Source organism: Lolium rigidum, chromosome 4 (genome assembly GCF_022539505.1).
Source record: "Lolium rigidum isolate FL_2022 chromosome 4, APGP_CSIRO_Lrig_0.1, whole genome shotgun sequence".
Taxonomy (NCBI): Eukaryota; Viridiplantae; Streptophyta; class Magnoliopsida; order Poales; family Poaceae; genus Lolium; species Lolium rigidum.
Window position 1 is genome coordinate 167,323,582 of NC_061511.1, and position 14,053 is coordinate 167,337,634.

At 44.7% G+C, this 14,053-nt stretch overlaps 2 protein-coding genes across 2 annotated transcripts; one reads left to right on the forward strand and one right to left on the reverse strand.

Annotated features, from left to right (window-relative positions):
• Window positions 1-2,818: 2,818 nt before the first annotated feature.
• On the forward strand, window positions 2,819-7,270 carry LOC124706256 (phosphatidylglycerophosphate phosphatase PTPMT1-like). The gene is made up of 6 exons (XM_047237909.1): window positions 2,819-3,347; window positions 3,953-4,075; window positions 4,910-5,003; window positions 5,427-5,509; window positions 5,596-5,685; window positions 6,626-7,270. The coding sequence occupies exons 1-6, from the start codon at window positions 3,045-3,047 to the stop codon at window positions 7,034-7,036; spliced, it is 1,104 nt and encodes a 367-aa protein (XP_047093865.1). The 5' UTR covers window positions 2,819-3,044; the 3' UTR covers window positions 7,037-7,270.
• A 2,727-nt stretch (window positions 7,271-9,997) lies between these two features.
• Window positions 9,998-11,975, reverse strand: LOC124706257 (transcription factor MYBS2-like). The gene is made up of 5 exons (XM_047237910.1): window positions 11,508-11,975; window positions 10,868-11,097; window positions 10,686-10,763; window positions 10,548-10,589; window positions 9,998-10,461 (listed from the first exon to the last, which is right to left on the reverse strand). The coding sequence occupies exons 1-5, from the start codon at window positions 11,773-11,775 to the stop codon at window positions 10,288-10,290; spliced, it is 792 nt and encodes a 263-aa protein (XP_047093866.1). The 5' UTR covers window positions 11,776-11,975; the 3' UTR covers window positions 9,998-10,287.
• Between the last annotated feature and the right edge of the window lie 2,078 nt (window positions 11,976-14,053).

Here is a 14,053-nt window from a genome sequence, read left to right on the forward strand (position 1 = left end):
GTGACGATGGCGACAATTTCCCCCCTCCGGGAAGGAATTTCCCCGGCAGAATTCTGACTGCCGGAGAGCTTTTATTTCTCTCTGGTTCTCCGCCCCATAGCGGCGGCGAAATATTTCTATGGTCTCTCTCTCGATCTTAGGTTTCTCGGGGGGATAAAATACACAAGGGGGCATCGTTAGAAGTGGGCCAGGGCGCCTAGACCATGCCTAGGCGCGGCCTGAGGCTGGCCCGCGCCTAGGGGTGGTCTGGCCCCCTCAGGGCCCATCTCTGCCTCCCCTTCTGGCTTCCTCCGTCATCTGGAAAAATAGGATTTTTTGTATTTTTCTAGGAATTGTTGGTCTTCAGAAATATGGTGTCTTGACGGTCCTTTTTCCACCAGATTCCTGGCTCCGACGGTTAATTCTCCAGTAATCATCAAACATGCAGAAAATAGATAGAATGACATAAGTATCACCTCTAAATATGAAATATATCGATGAATAACAGTAAATTATGATGTAGAATAGTGATGCAAATTGGACGTATCAACTCCCCCCAAGCGTAGACCTCGCTTGTCCCCAAGCAAAACTGAACTTCGTAAACCAGACCACGGGTTTATGGAGTGAAGTGTCGATAAAAAAAATACGGACAAGAAGCATCATACTTACCAATACACATGTCATTATAGACAGCAACTTCCTTTTATATAATTCAACTTGCAATGAGTTGGTGTGGCATAACTATGGGTCTCGTTTCCTTAAAGGCCTATACGCCATACTAGGCTAATATTTGTTGGGCACAACTAGTCAGTGAGATAATGTTGACCAGTCAACCCATCGCTTTGGTGTGTTGAGAAGAGTTGGGCCTCATAGTTGATCTGATACTGGGACCGATTCATATAGCTATGAGATTGTCTTGAAGTTGTCAAACAACTGCAAGGGTCATTACATACTGATAGTTGAATGGAAGAAAGGTGTGCGACACTCAAAGAAAGTTACACATCGATTTTAATCAGTTCATATACCAAATGAAAACATCATGAAGAGGAAAATATAGTAGTACTACATCATGGTTAACCAGTGAGCTAGATGCTATCGAAAAATACCACTGGCTAAGGAGTTTTTTGTGTGTGGTGTGAGACCCCCAAAGCCTTGGGCAAACACATTGCGGAGCACCTAACCCAGTGGTATTTGATCTTAGGTCTATTAGCGTCCCAGGAGAAGCGGGAACAATGCTTGTCCATGGTTTGGTGGACCCCATCACCAAGCAAGCACACCCCCGCGTGAAGTGGCAAGTTCAAGATGCACACATCAATAAGAACATGCCTCGTTCCCGAAGACATGAACTTAACCGTCCATGAGTCAGCTCTTCTATATATCCACCTTAGTAGACAAAGGTCCCAATCCTAGTGTCGTAAGAGGTTTGTCGAAGACTGTTAGTCCTAGGTATGTAAAAGGGAAGGAGCCATGTTTGTAGTTAAGCATATTGGCGATGCTCCGCCTCTCAACTCTGCTGGTCCCCAAGAACATGACCTCACTCTTGTGGAAATAAATCCTGAGCCCATACATGCTCTGAAAGCTTAGGACGGTAAACTTAAGGTTAGCAATTTTGAGGTCTTCTGGTTGTACCACACCCCCTAAGGATAAGATGAGAGATAACTCCCTCAACAAGCATATTTGTGTTTAACATACACCGCAAACATGCGTCTAGATAAGAAGTCCCGGGACATTTGGTCTTGAAATGAATAGTATCCACTCATCGAAGTGAAAATGTGAACTTTCCACTATGTAAGTATCTTAGAGTTAAGCTAGTTGCTTTTGAGCCCAAAGGCTCATAATTCTGAAGTTCAAAGTTAAACCAAAATCTGAAGACCAGTTACCCTAACTATAAACCTATTAAGTCATGCCCTTACAATGTCCATCGTTTGATTGGCAGACAAATATTTGCTTATTGGCCAATCAAGTCCAACACCGTCTTATTTGCTTTATGATTCGTACACGGCGAGTTGCAGGTTTGATTTTTTTTCTTTTCAAAATGAGAGCATACCTTCGCGCTCTGCTTCAATTGATAGATGCACACAACCTTTTATTATTTGTTATAAAGTTTCAGATTTTAGAATTCATATAGCTCACGGATCACACAAAGTGTACATAAAGGTTTTGGTTGGAGGTTTGGTTGCAAGTGAGATTTCTCCAGAGCCTCATACCACAATATTTTCTTTTGTGATTTGTGCTATCCATGAGTTACAATATAAATTGCAACAGCGATTCGATTAGGTCAAGTGAGAACTATGTTAATTCTCTGTGTAACTTTAAGCAAAACTGGTGCTACCTTCCCCGTGCGATGAAGTAATTAGTGAGCCACGTTGTTACCATTACGGTAGGTCATGTGCATGCAACTTACTATGGCATTCGTACAACCTCAAGGTAAACAAACGGGGAGGAGCAAGAGCAATGGACCAAGACGAAGCAACCGGTTGACTTGTACACAAGCATGGAACCAACCACTTTGCGGGATAATCGGCCCGTCAAGGACCAAACCCCGACCGTCAATCCGATCCCGTCCAAACTCCACGAGCACCGGCCGATCCGTCCACGGGGCAGGAGCCAAGCCAACTCGACACCACGTGATCCGCCTCGGTACCCACGCCCCGTCCCGATCTCCAACACAGCCCAACCCAGTCCCACGCCGTCGGCCACGCGAAAGGATACGCCCACGCGTCCGCGTCCACGCAACCTCCACCCGGGCCCGCGTGTCGGCGAGAGCGCGGGGTCATAAGGGGGCAGCGTGCGTGCTGCTGGGGGCTGGGCAGTTGGGAGTCTCGGGGAGGTGGGGGAGAGGAGGCGTGAGCACCAGGAAAAGCGGGGGACGAGCGACGATAGGTTTCGATCTCTCTCCAGCTTGCGGGATCGCCGACCCAATTCGATTCCACCGCCACCGCCCCGATCGATCGATTCGTGCCGGCCCTGCCTTCGCTTTCCCCCTTGGTAGATTCCTGGTGGGGATTTTTTCCTCTTGTTGAGCCGATTTTTCCCGATCGGATCGGAGCGGATCGAGTCCGGAGATGCGAATCGAGGAGTTTCACGGCGGTTCCGGCGGCGGCGGTGGGGATGGTGGTGGTGGAGGTGGTGGGGAGCTGCAGCTGCGCCGGGAGGATGGCTGGGAGCTGAAGCTGCGTGCCGAGGATGCCGCCGATGAGGTGCAGGGAGAAGAAGGCGGGGCGAGGGCGATCGTGCGCGCGGCTTTCGACGCCAAGCGCGCGGCGGTGGGCGTCGGCGCAAGGATGCTCTTCTACCCCACGCTGGCGTACAACGTCGTCAGGAACCAGTTCGAGCCTCACTTCCACTGGTGGGATCAGGTCGACGAGGTGGGCGACTCTTCTTCCTCTCCTGATTACCCGTTCCTTTGATCAGATTTCCTCATATAGATATACATATGTTGTGTTGATTGTTCTCCTTTTGCGTTCATGGTGTGTCGCTAGGGGATTTGCTCTGTAATGTAGCTTCGAGCACCGGCTACCGTCCCTTTTTGTGTTCTTCAGGGCCAGGTCTCTCAACCTTAGATTAGCGTGTAATCCATTCGTTTAGCTGCTGATACGTCTGAGCCTATATGTTTTAATTATGATCGAGAACCCAGTGCAGCTTGGGTGGTTGGTGTGGTGGTTTTACCCCCAGCCCACTAGGATCATACCCTAGGCTTGATGTCTAGTGTGTTTTGCCCATCGATAGTGAGGCACCAACGCCAAATTCGTCAAACCTGAAGCTATGTGATTCCAGTCTAGGTTTTGTATGTCTGACTGCACGCACCTGTGTTTGTCCCTGGTGGTTCTAATTTTTTTTTTGGTTGTTTATTGTGATTTTGGTGGCCTTGTCTTATTGTAATTTTAGCTACTTTTGCTTCAGAGTTTGTTTTAATTGGCTTGGAATCACAGATTTCTATGTTCTAACTGTTCGCAATTTCTTGTTGGATCAGCATGTGCTGCTTGGCGCGGTTCCATTCCCGAGCGATGTTTCGCGGCTACAGAAGCTTGGAGTTTGCGGTGTCGTCACGCTAAACGAGTCGTATGAGAGGCTCGTTCCCAAGCCATTGTATGAGGTAATAATTGCCAAATCATTTAGTATTTGACTGCTCAAGTACTCATGTGTATTGTATCTTGCAGCTTTGTTTGCGAATTCGTTATAGCATGTGCGGCACTAGCATATTAGTGGGTGGATGGTCTGATGAGATTGTGTAGGTCTAAACTAGATTGTTTGAAATAGTGAAACCAGGCATCTGCTGTTTATCTGGTTAGAGTTTGAAGGATCAGTCCTGTAACACATTAGCGTGATTGCTGCACAACAAGTACTGAAGGCTGTTGTTTGACATCTTGGTATCCATAGGCATAGGCCCTTGGGCACCATGACCCTGGCCTAGTCCTTGTGTCCTCTCCTAGGCTCTCAGCAGTTATTGCCCCATCGCTTCATTTGGCTGCAATTGCTCTTTTTAATTTATCTCACTCTCACACTACGCCATTGTTGTTGTTCTTGGTGTCCACCAATCAGATCCAGAATTTTAGCAGTACTTCAATTGGTTCCTTTTGCTGATGTTTATTGTGCTATGCCGGTTGCTGCGGTCTCTTGAAGAGATCATCTTAGGGTTGACTTTGTTATGCATGCTGAACGATGTACTGCTGTTATGGTAGCAAGAGTGTCAGTGCAACATAGTTGCTTATTTGATATTGGTGAGCTGATACGCTCCTGATGGATGGTACTGTTTGTATTTAGGTTAGAGAAACTACTAAATTAAGAAGGATTTATGATTTATGTTATGTTATCTCTGTTTCTTGCTGAGTTGCAGTGTTTAAATCAAGTAGCAGTGACCCTTTTCGCAATCATTATCTTTGCTATATGGAACTGCCAGTACCACAAGTTAATGATCTTCTTGACTTAGGCTCATGGGATTGAAAACCTGGTGCTACCAACTCGTGACTACCTTTATGCGCCTTCATTAGACAACCTATGCAAGGCTGTTGACTTCATCCACCGTAAGTACTTACTCAAAGTATATCCTGTAAGAAAACAATATGAAGTTCTAGTGTATTATTCGATTGAGATTTTCCTTGTGCTAGCCGACTCTGTAACTTTTGCTGTGATACCTTATGCTTCATTTCGCTTTGTTGTTTCAAATAAATAAACTGACTTGCACCATGTTTCTCAATTAGTGCCTAGCTGTTGTTGTAGGCTTTTGCGTACTGTTGCATGCCTGTCTGAAAATGCATGGCTAAATATGGCATGAACAAATATACTTGTTAAGTAGTTTCTTGAATTGTCCATGTTCAGCAGGCTTGGCTTGTGAAGAGCTTCAACATTACGTCCATACAACCTCTTTCCTTTTTTCTGCTGTTACTTTCCTGCCAACGATGGTGATTTGGCACATGGATTTATGTCTTGCTTTCATTTTTTTGAAGGAAATGCTTCATGTGGTAAACTGACCTATGTTCACTGCAAAGCTGGACGGGGACGTAGCACCACAGTTGTGCTTTGCTACTTGGTATGTTAGACTATTGATCCTACTATATGTTCACTTGAACAATCTGAATAAGTTTAAAGTGATGGCTATTTACTTTGTTCTTGTAGGTTCAGTACAAGCAAATGACACCTGCTGGAGCTTTTGAACATGTACGGTCATGCAGGCCAAGGGTTTTATTGGCTTCAGCACAATGGAAAGTAAGTTGCAAAACTGTCATATGATCTCAGAGCACACAATAACAACATTTTCCTCAGGATTCCGAAGCCGGACCGATGAAATATGCCCTAGTTGTGATATACTCCCTCTGATCATCTTTAATCGACGTGAAGTATGCACATAAATAAACTACTTCTGTGCACTACGCGTGTCAATATATTCTGATCAGAGGAAGTATGAAACAATGGACCTAGGGTACTTTGGACAGACCTAGGGTGTCTTTGGTTTTGGCACAAGTGTCTGCCCTACCAAATATCTGGCTAGTCAAACTGACCCTAGGGTGTCTTTGGTTTTGGCACAAGTGTCTGCCCTACCAAATATTTGGCTAGTCAAACTATTGGCTGAGCTTTTCCTTGCCCATGAGTTAGCCAACATTGACAAAAAAAAATGAACTAAAGTTGCCAGCAAACATCCACATGCCAAAATATCGGCATCTCCAACCAATAACCAAAATTTTGGTCATGACCAAAATAATTAGTAGGGTGAGATTTGGCCACCATCCAAACATACCCCTACTCTTTGGCATGCACCATGACTTTTTTATGTAAAATAAAAATGAGAGGGAAAACCCCAACTGTGTATACTGTAGATATAAGAAAAGAAGTTGCTCCACGGGCAAAAGCACATGGCCCTACAGGAAATATCGAATTAGCTAATCTGACCAAATCGCTGGTGGAGTCTTATTTTATCTTCTACTTGGTGGATAACCAGGGTAAAGATTTTACGTGTTTTTTTTTTAAATGGAGGTTGTAGTGATTCCATCATTATCTCCCTATTTTATACTAAAGAATTTATGCCCTGCATCGAATGTTTATGCACTGATGAAATTATGTTTAGTGTGTGACATTAAAGATTGCAATGTGTTTTTACGGGTAAGCTCTTACAATCAACAAAAGCTAAATTAGTTGTATCATCTTGTAGGCTGTCCAGGAATTCTACCAGCTAAGAGTGAAGAAAACTGTTAAGCCCAGTTGCCTGGACAAACCAATCATCAAGTCCCCGTCTCCAGTGTTCCTTGCCACTGGCAACCTCATCACTTTTGATGAGAAGACATTTGTGATGGTCTCAGAATCAGACCTAGAAGGGTACAATGCGGATACCTTGGCAGTTAACATGGGCAGTGACTTGTGGGAAATAAGCTTAGTATACCGCGTGCAGTTTGCCAGCCAGGCAGCATTTGCAGGGTTTTCATACCTGTGGTTGCAGTGCCGTGCCCAGAAGGACAAGGAGGCACTTGCCGAGAGCATGGGGAGTGAGAGCTGCTCTCTTGAGGCGGAGCAGCCTGCCAATGGTCACCCCTGTCTACTTCAAGGTGTGGTGGTTAATCCATGAATCGTCCTGAGCGACCTGGTGTCTTTTTGTCTTGCACCCGTACATATGAAAGAGAAGGAGATGCAGTGTGAAGCCTCTACTCCAGTCTGCAGCAACCAAGGAGTGCAGTTGCTCGAGTCTGTATATATGTGTTGTAATAAGTTGACTGCTACGTGTACAAAGGTAAATGGAAACCGCCTCAAATTGCTAACCTTACTGGCGAAATCTGTATATATATGTACTACTACTTTCTTACATCGTGTTCGCAATGTCTTCAAGTTTTCTCCCTGTTTGCTGATTCTGTCCTGCATTTGAAATGGAAAAGATGCGATCATATTTGGTTTGACTTGGAAATCTGGATCAGATCCAGTATGAAGTTCTGCATTTCTGGTGAACTAAACGTGCAAAGAGTTCACCCAACTGAATCGCTCCATGCTTCTATCCCTCAAACTACTTAAAAAGTTCACCTCTTGTTAAATTGATGTTTTTGTCCATACGGCTTTTAATGCTCCCTTCCGAAAAATGACTGTGCAGAGGCGAGCGTGCTTTGTATGATTTAAAAGCAACTCTATCAAATTCGGTATTTTGCGGACTGTAAAAACTAGAGTACAAGCCACGGTAAGACTGCTCATAGTGGGAGTAACTTAGCTAGTAACATCACACAACCCAAGACATTTTGGTGACATGGCATGACAATGAATGAAGAAAGAGAGTGATATGGTAACTAGCTATGTTACCATAACATCACACATCTCAAGACAAGTTGAGTCTACACCATAGTAAATGACATAATGCATGACACCACATATAAGTTACTACCCACTATGGAGGTAGTAACTTAGACTAGTAACATATGTCATGTTACTAGTGTAAGTTACTCCCCACTATGACTAGCATAAGAGCAAGTACGAGCAAGTACAATAAGTTCTAGGCAGTTGGCTATAAGGATTAAAATAGTATATTATTGCTTAGTTGGAGGAGAGAGAGGAGGAGAGAGAAGGAGAGTGGTGCTCTTATGCAAGAGCCTGCTCTAGCACGTGCTCCTAGGCGCTATAAGGATTAAAATAGTATATTATTGCTTAGTTGGAGGAGAGAGAGGAGGAGAGAGAAGGAGAGTGGTGCTCTTATGCAAGAGCCTGCTCTAGCACGTGCTCCTAGGCACTTTGTGAGAGTGAAAAGTGGGTCATACATTAATAAAGTACTACATTTTTATAGCTCACTATTGTATATGTTGGCTCCAAGTTAGCTATAGATGATGTGGCACTTGGCTTATAGCCAGCAGCTGGCTACACTATTGGAATTGCTCTTGCGAATTCTGCGCTGGCACAGGCTGCGGTTAATTAGATCTCTTATACTAACTCGTAAAACAGAATATTCCAAAAGATCCACCTGTAAGTTTTTTTTTCTTACGCCCCCCTCCCTGAGGCAAGCTCCGCGCCGGCCGTACCCCGGTGAGCTCCACCCTGGCCATGTCCGACCTGCCTTGACCTGGTCGTGCCCAGCTAGCTTTGGCCATTTTCGATGGATTCCAGTGAGTTTCGGGCAAATTCCAGCGAATTCGCTGCGGAATTGTGGCGACACGTTTGCTCCGATGAGATTTGACCAGTTTACAAGGGCTATGGATTTCACTCGGTTTGGCCTCCGAAACCTCATATACACGGGTCGCAGGCGTAGGTTCTCAGTGCCCTATAAAAAAAAACTGATCTGGGATATTTTTTGACCAAAACTGTAAACACCCGGAAATTTACGGGGTTGACAATTTTTACGGGATCTCCTAGAGTTACTCTTATACTTGGACGCCTGATCGCATACGCAGGGTGGATTGGATACCGCAAGATACAAAAGGTCAGCTCCCCAAAGCAACACTAGGGGAGAAAGAGACTCTACATTATCTTCCAAAGCAACATATATTAGGACGAGTGCTTTGCATGAACTTGTGTTCTCTCGCCAACAAGATTAACAAAACAACTTGCCGGCATCTCTTATACTTCGACCGGCCGATGGCATACCCAGGGCTGATTGGATACCGCGAGATGCAAAAGGTCAGCTCCTTCCAAAGCAACACCAGGGAAAAAAGAGACTTCACATTATCTTCGGCTGAAAGGACACCACATTATCATTTTTCTAGTTGTCAAAGATCACATCTCCCAATCCCGAGAAAGGCGGCTGCTATCTCATGATCCTTGCCGCTATTTGTTTACTTCTCATCCCCACCTTTCGCTGCGAGCTTGTCGACGACCTTCCACCGGCAATGGTGGTGGGGGGCGCCACGGCGCCAGCGACGGTGAAAAGGCCATGTAAAGTTAAGCAACAGCAACAACAACAGAGCTCAGTTGGGAGCCACGAGTGTGTGCATCTTCACAAAGGAGCTCAATGATTTGGACCACTCGTCACCCTAGCGAGATATCCACATATCCTATCTTTGATAAGGTCACAACACCAATTTCCCATCCTTCGTTTCCCTCCGACCCTGCTGTAGGCGTAGACTATGCTTTCAGGAGAGCATGTATACATGATGTGATATCTCATCTGCAGAATCCACACCCACCGTTTCACCGTTTTCGATCTTCTTGATTTCTATGAGAATTGACGCTTCTCAATTCTCAACACAGATCGAGCTAGCAAAGTTCATGTACAGGAAGCATGATACGACAACAAAAATATCAGTTATGCGTTGTAATTTGTCTAGTTGCTTTTGTTCACCTCCCTATGCTAGTATTGCAGATGATAGGAGACCAGAAGGATGGCATGTTCATAACACGCACGATTGATGTTGTTTCGGACGATTTGTCGTGCTGCGATGGACTCTCAGTGGTCCAATTATTGAAGCATTGGAAGCTCAGAGCCACACAGGCAAGAAGCCCGTCCTGTCATCGCTGCCTCCTCAGATGGCAACAAGAAACTAACCCCAGCCCACTTGCGTGATCCATGAACACCACGATAGGGACCCTTTTGATCTCGATTTCTTAGATCATTTCTCCATGCAAGCACCGAATTAAATTCATTCATTTCTTGGAATAGTAGCACATTACAAACAAATTCTACTACAGCTGCTTACTACATATCTGAATCCTTTTCACCAACTTATAGAAGAGCGAAGACGCAAGCAAATTCTTATGTATTTTATACTCAATATAAATAAACTAGCTGAAGAGCTACCGCACGATCATCGATGGACACAAAGTTAGCATGACAACGAGAACACCGAACAGCTGATGGAGCTGGCACGGGTTCCTGCCGTTGGCCATGTCCGGCAGCTGGAGATCATCAGATCACAGCGCCTTGATGCCGCCGATGGTGCTGCGATGAGGAGGCGCGATGCTGAGCTCCAGGATGCTGGCGGATGAAGCCATCGCCAGCTCCAGCCCGGAGGCGGCCATGGCGGCGAGCGACATACCGGCGGAAAACTTTGATCGTTTCATCACATGGTTAGTTAGTTGATCAACCTGCAATACGTGGGTATAAGGCTTTGGTTGCACCTGTTGTTACATCTGAAGCAGCTACCAGATGTAAAGGTGCTGATTAGTTTTACCTGCATGTTGTTGGCCCTCATGAATCCAGCATAACTTGGTACCTGAGATGAGGTTCAGAATTGAATGTTCAGATACAGGCTAATTCTAGCTGAACTTGTAGCAGGAAACAAAACGAACATAAAGTAGACGAGTTATACATGAACATCGCCACGGTCGGTATGGAGTATCTCCTCAGCAGGAGCAGGCTTGGTTCCAATACTCTGAGGACTTGGCAGCTGAAACCAAAATTAAATTCAGCAGAGTGCATCAGCTGCAAGGTCCGATGGATGGTTGGGATCATTGGAGTGAATTGGTTGGACTGGATCAGAGTGATATGCACCTGATCATCGTAGCTGTGGCCCGCGACGATGCCGACGTCGAAGAGGCTGGCCCGGCGCTTCTTCTTGCCGGGGTTGGTCTGCCGGAGGAAGTACTTCTGGGCGTGGCTGGCCACCTGCGTGGCCGTCCTGGTGGTGACGAAGTTCTTGGAGATGCCTCTCCAGTCCCCTTTGCCCAGCTGCTTCAGCCCATCCAGGAACTTCCTGTGCTCCTCCTCGGTCCATGGAATCCCTGAAGAGCATAATTGATCGAATCTCAGCCAACCATTTGCTGCAGGATTCATGGTAGCAGGAAAAGAAAGTGACATGAACCGACTAATTAAATGTTATTGAGGCGTGTGGATCGTAAGATTCATCAACCACTCCACTTGGCTGGTACAAAAAAGGTTATCCTAGATTTAGCTCGGTTCTTGATTGCTGAATCCAGGTCAGAAATTTCCAGTCACGAAGTCGGAATTAACTAAGAAATCAGATTATGCCCAACAACCTCAATAATTGCACTAATTAAGTTTCAGGGGCTAAATTAATCTGTAAATCACAGTGATTGGCACATGAATGAATGAATAGAACAGTAGAGTTGTACTATACAGGAGAGGGAGAACAGACCGTGCGTTTGTGATCTGAATAGAGAGGCCAGCTTACCTTTCTTCCGTTCGTGCGCCTTGCGGCGGCGGCGCTTGAGCTGCGGCGTGGACCCGTGCCCCTCGTCGTCGGAGGCGTAGCCCTTGTCGTTGCTGGCCTCACCGGGCAGCAGCAGCGGGGCGATGGAGGTGAGGTTAGGCATGCTGGTGCTCTTCTTGAGCTCCATGAACTGCTCTTCATCCTCTTCCTCTGCCGCCGCTGCCTCGCCGTGGACCTCGACGCCGAACAGCCTGAAGACCACTGCCTTCTTCTCGGCCACCTCCTCCATTCCCCGCTCCTGGTCGTTGCGAGGTCGCTGTCGCTGATGGAGGATTTCGGATCACGGTGCCGGTGGCGGTACCTTGTTGGAAGTGGATTGGACGTTGGATGTTTTGGAGGCTACTGCAGGAGCATGGAGAGAGGAGCAGAGGAGACTCTCCTTCCTCTGGCACGGTGGGTGGGTGGCTTTGCGTTTGTCCTCTCCTCACTGCCTACTTGCCGGCAGTTGCTACCGTCTCCCTCCCTCCTCCATTTATAAGCTAGCCCGGCCTTTATCTTTCCTTTTTTTTTTCTTTATCTTATCTCTAATTTTGTTCAGGAGTGGGTTTCCAAGAAACATTTGTTTGCACGAGTGAGTTTCTAAGAAACACTTTGCTTACAGTTGTGGTTGTGCAAAATAACCTTTTTAGCTTAATGTTAGGCATGTGAGTTTCTAAAAAAGAAGAAGAGAAGAACCAACAATTGGTTGTTTGGTAGAAGAATAATTGCATCCAAGCCTATCAGGTCAAACCTATGTTTGAAGTTTTATTCCGATAAAGTGGATTATTCTTTAGTGAGAGAAAATGTTTCGGCCGATGTGAAGGTGCATGTGAATCACCACGAGAGAAAACGTTTCTTTTCAACTGTGGCATAGAAAATAAAGTTGAACATGTGGATAAAACAAGTATTGTTTGCATTTTGTAGTGTATAAAGTAAGTTATCTTAAATACCAATTTTACATATATGTAAGAAAATATCTATATGTTCCCATGGATTTTATTAATTTTAGTACTTTTAAGTATGTTTATATTTATTTCAAAAATACCGGGCTCCATGGATCTAGGATCCATATTGATGCCCCCGTGTTTAGCACCCTAGGTTGTTATTTATTTCTAATACATGAGTAAACCCAATGTTTTGCTCTGTAAACCGCTTAGTACCGAACGCCTCCAAAGTCCTCATTGTCTTCCTCCTGTCTCATTGCTCCATCGCCGCCATTTTCCAACCTCTCTCTATCTTTTTTTGTGTTTTCATTGTTTTCTAATAGCCACGTCCTATTGTTCCTCCGTCTTTCCATATGTTATTTTTCTGCCCTATTTGTTACTAGATTTGGTGGCGTGTGTCTCTATGAAGCCTTTTTGTAAGTGCTCAAAGATGAAGGAAAGAGTGCCAAAGTTTGGTTAGTTGAGACTGCCCTTCCTTCCCTCACTCCTCCCTTCCGTTCTTCCCACCACTCACATCTTCCTCTATCAGATTACAGTTCAAAGTTTGGTCCTAGATCGAGGGGCGGAACATTGGAGGCATCTTTGATTCACAGGATTCTCAAGCACATGAACATGAAAAATGTGGGATTAGAGTATCATGCCCAGTTAAATCCTACATGATTGGAAAGCTACATGAATTTGCGTCAAAGAGATTTCGACATCATAGGAAAACACACATAAAATGTAATAAGATGTTTGGCCGCATGGACGTTTTCTTTGAAATATAATGTAATGCAATACTTGGATGATGCCTAAGAATTCCAACCTTATAAATAAAAAGTCGTACGGGGAAAAATCATAATGCCATTGCTAATACTCATCCAGAGGAGAACAAGTCGAGTTCGGTCAAGTCCTTGACCATTGGATTAGTGTCGTGATTCATGTTGGTCGTAGAGTTGTATATGTGTTGCAACAAAACTTTTTCAGTTAGGCATGGTTTGCAAGTTGCAACCAAGAAAAATTACATGTGAACCAAGTTAGAGTTCGGTCACGTCCTCAGCAATTGGATTTGTGTCGTGATCATACTGACGGGAGTTGCACATGGATTGCAACCGATTTTTCAAAAGTTGAACACGGATTGCTACTGGCAGATAATTAATCTAGATGACAATTAGTCGTCCCAATTCAAAAGACTGGGTGTTATAAGTATATCATGCATTTCATGCATGTAAAAAAGCTAATGATTCACTGCAATTTATTATTAGAGAAGTTATATTGGTATCATAAATAGAAACCCTAATATAGCATGTAAAAATAGAAAAATAAATTCAAAGAAATCTAGTACTACACATATTTGCATTGAAATATTGGGTACCAAAAATTAATAAATGTAAAGAGATTATTTTTTTATTACCGGAATACATTAATATCTGAAGATACCAAATACATCCAGCCTCTCCAACAACGCAATACCCTAATGGTAGTATGGAGGTACACAACCAAAAAAAGAGAAAATGAATCTAAAAAAATAAAAGTCCCGCTACAGAATTCCAGCCCTAGGAACAATAATACATCATCCACCAAGAAAACACCTGAACTTCAGAC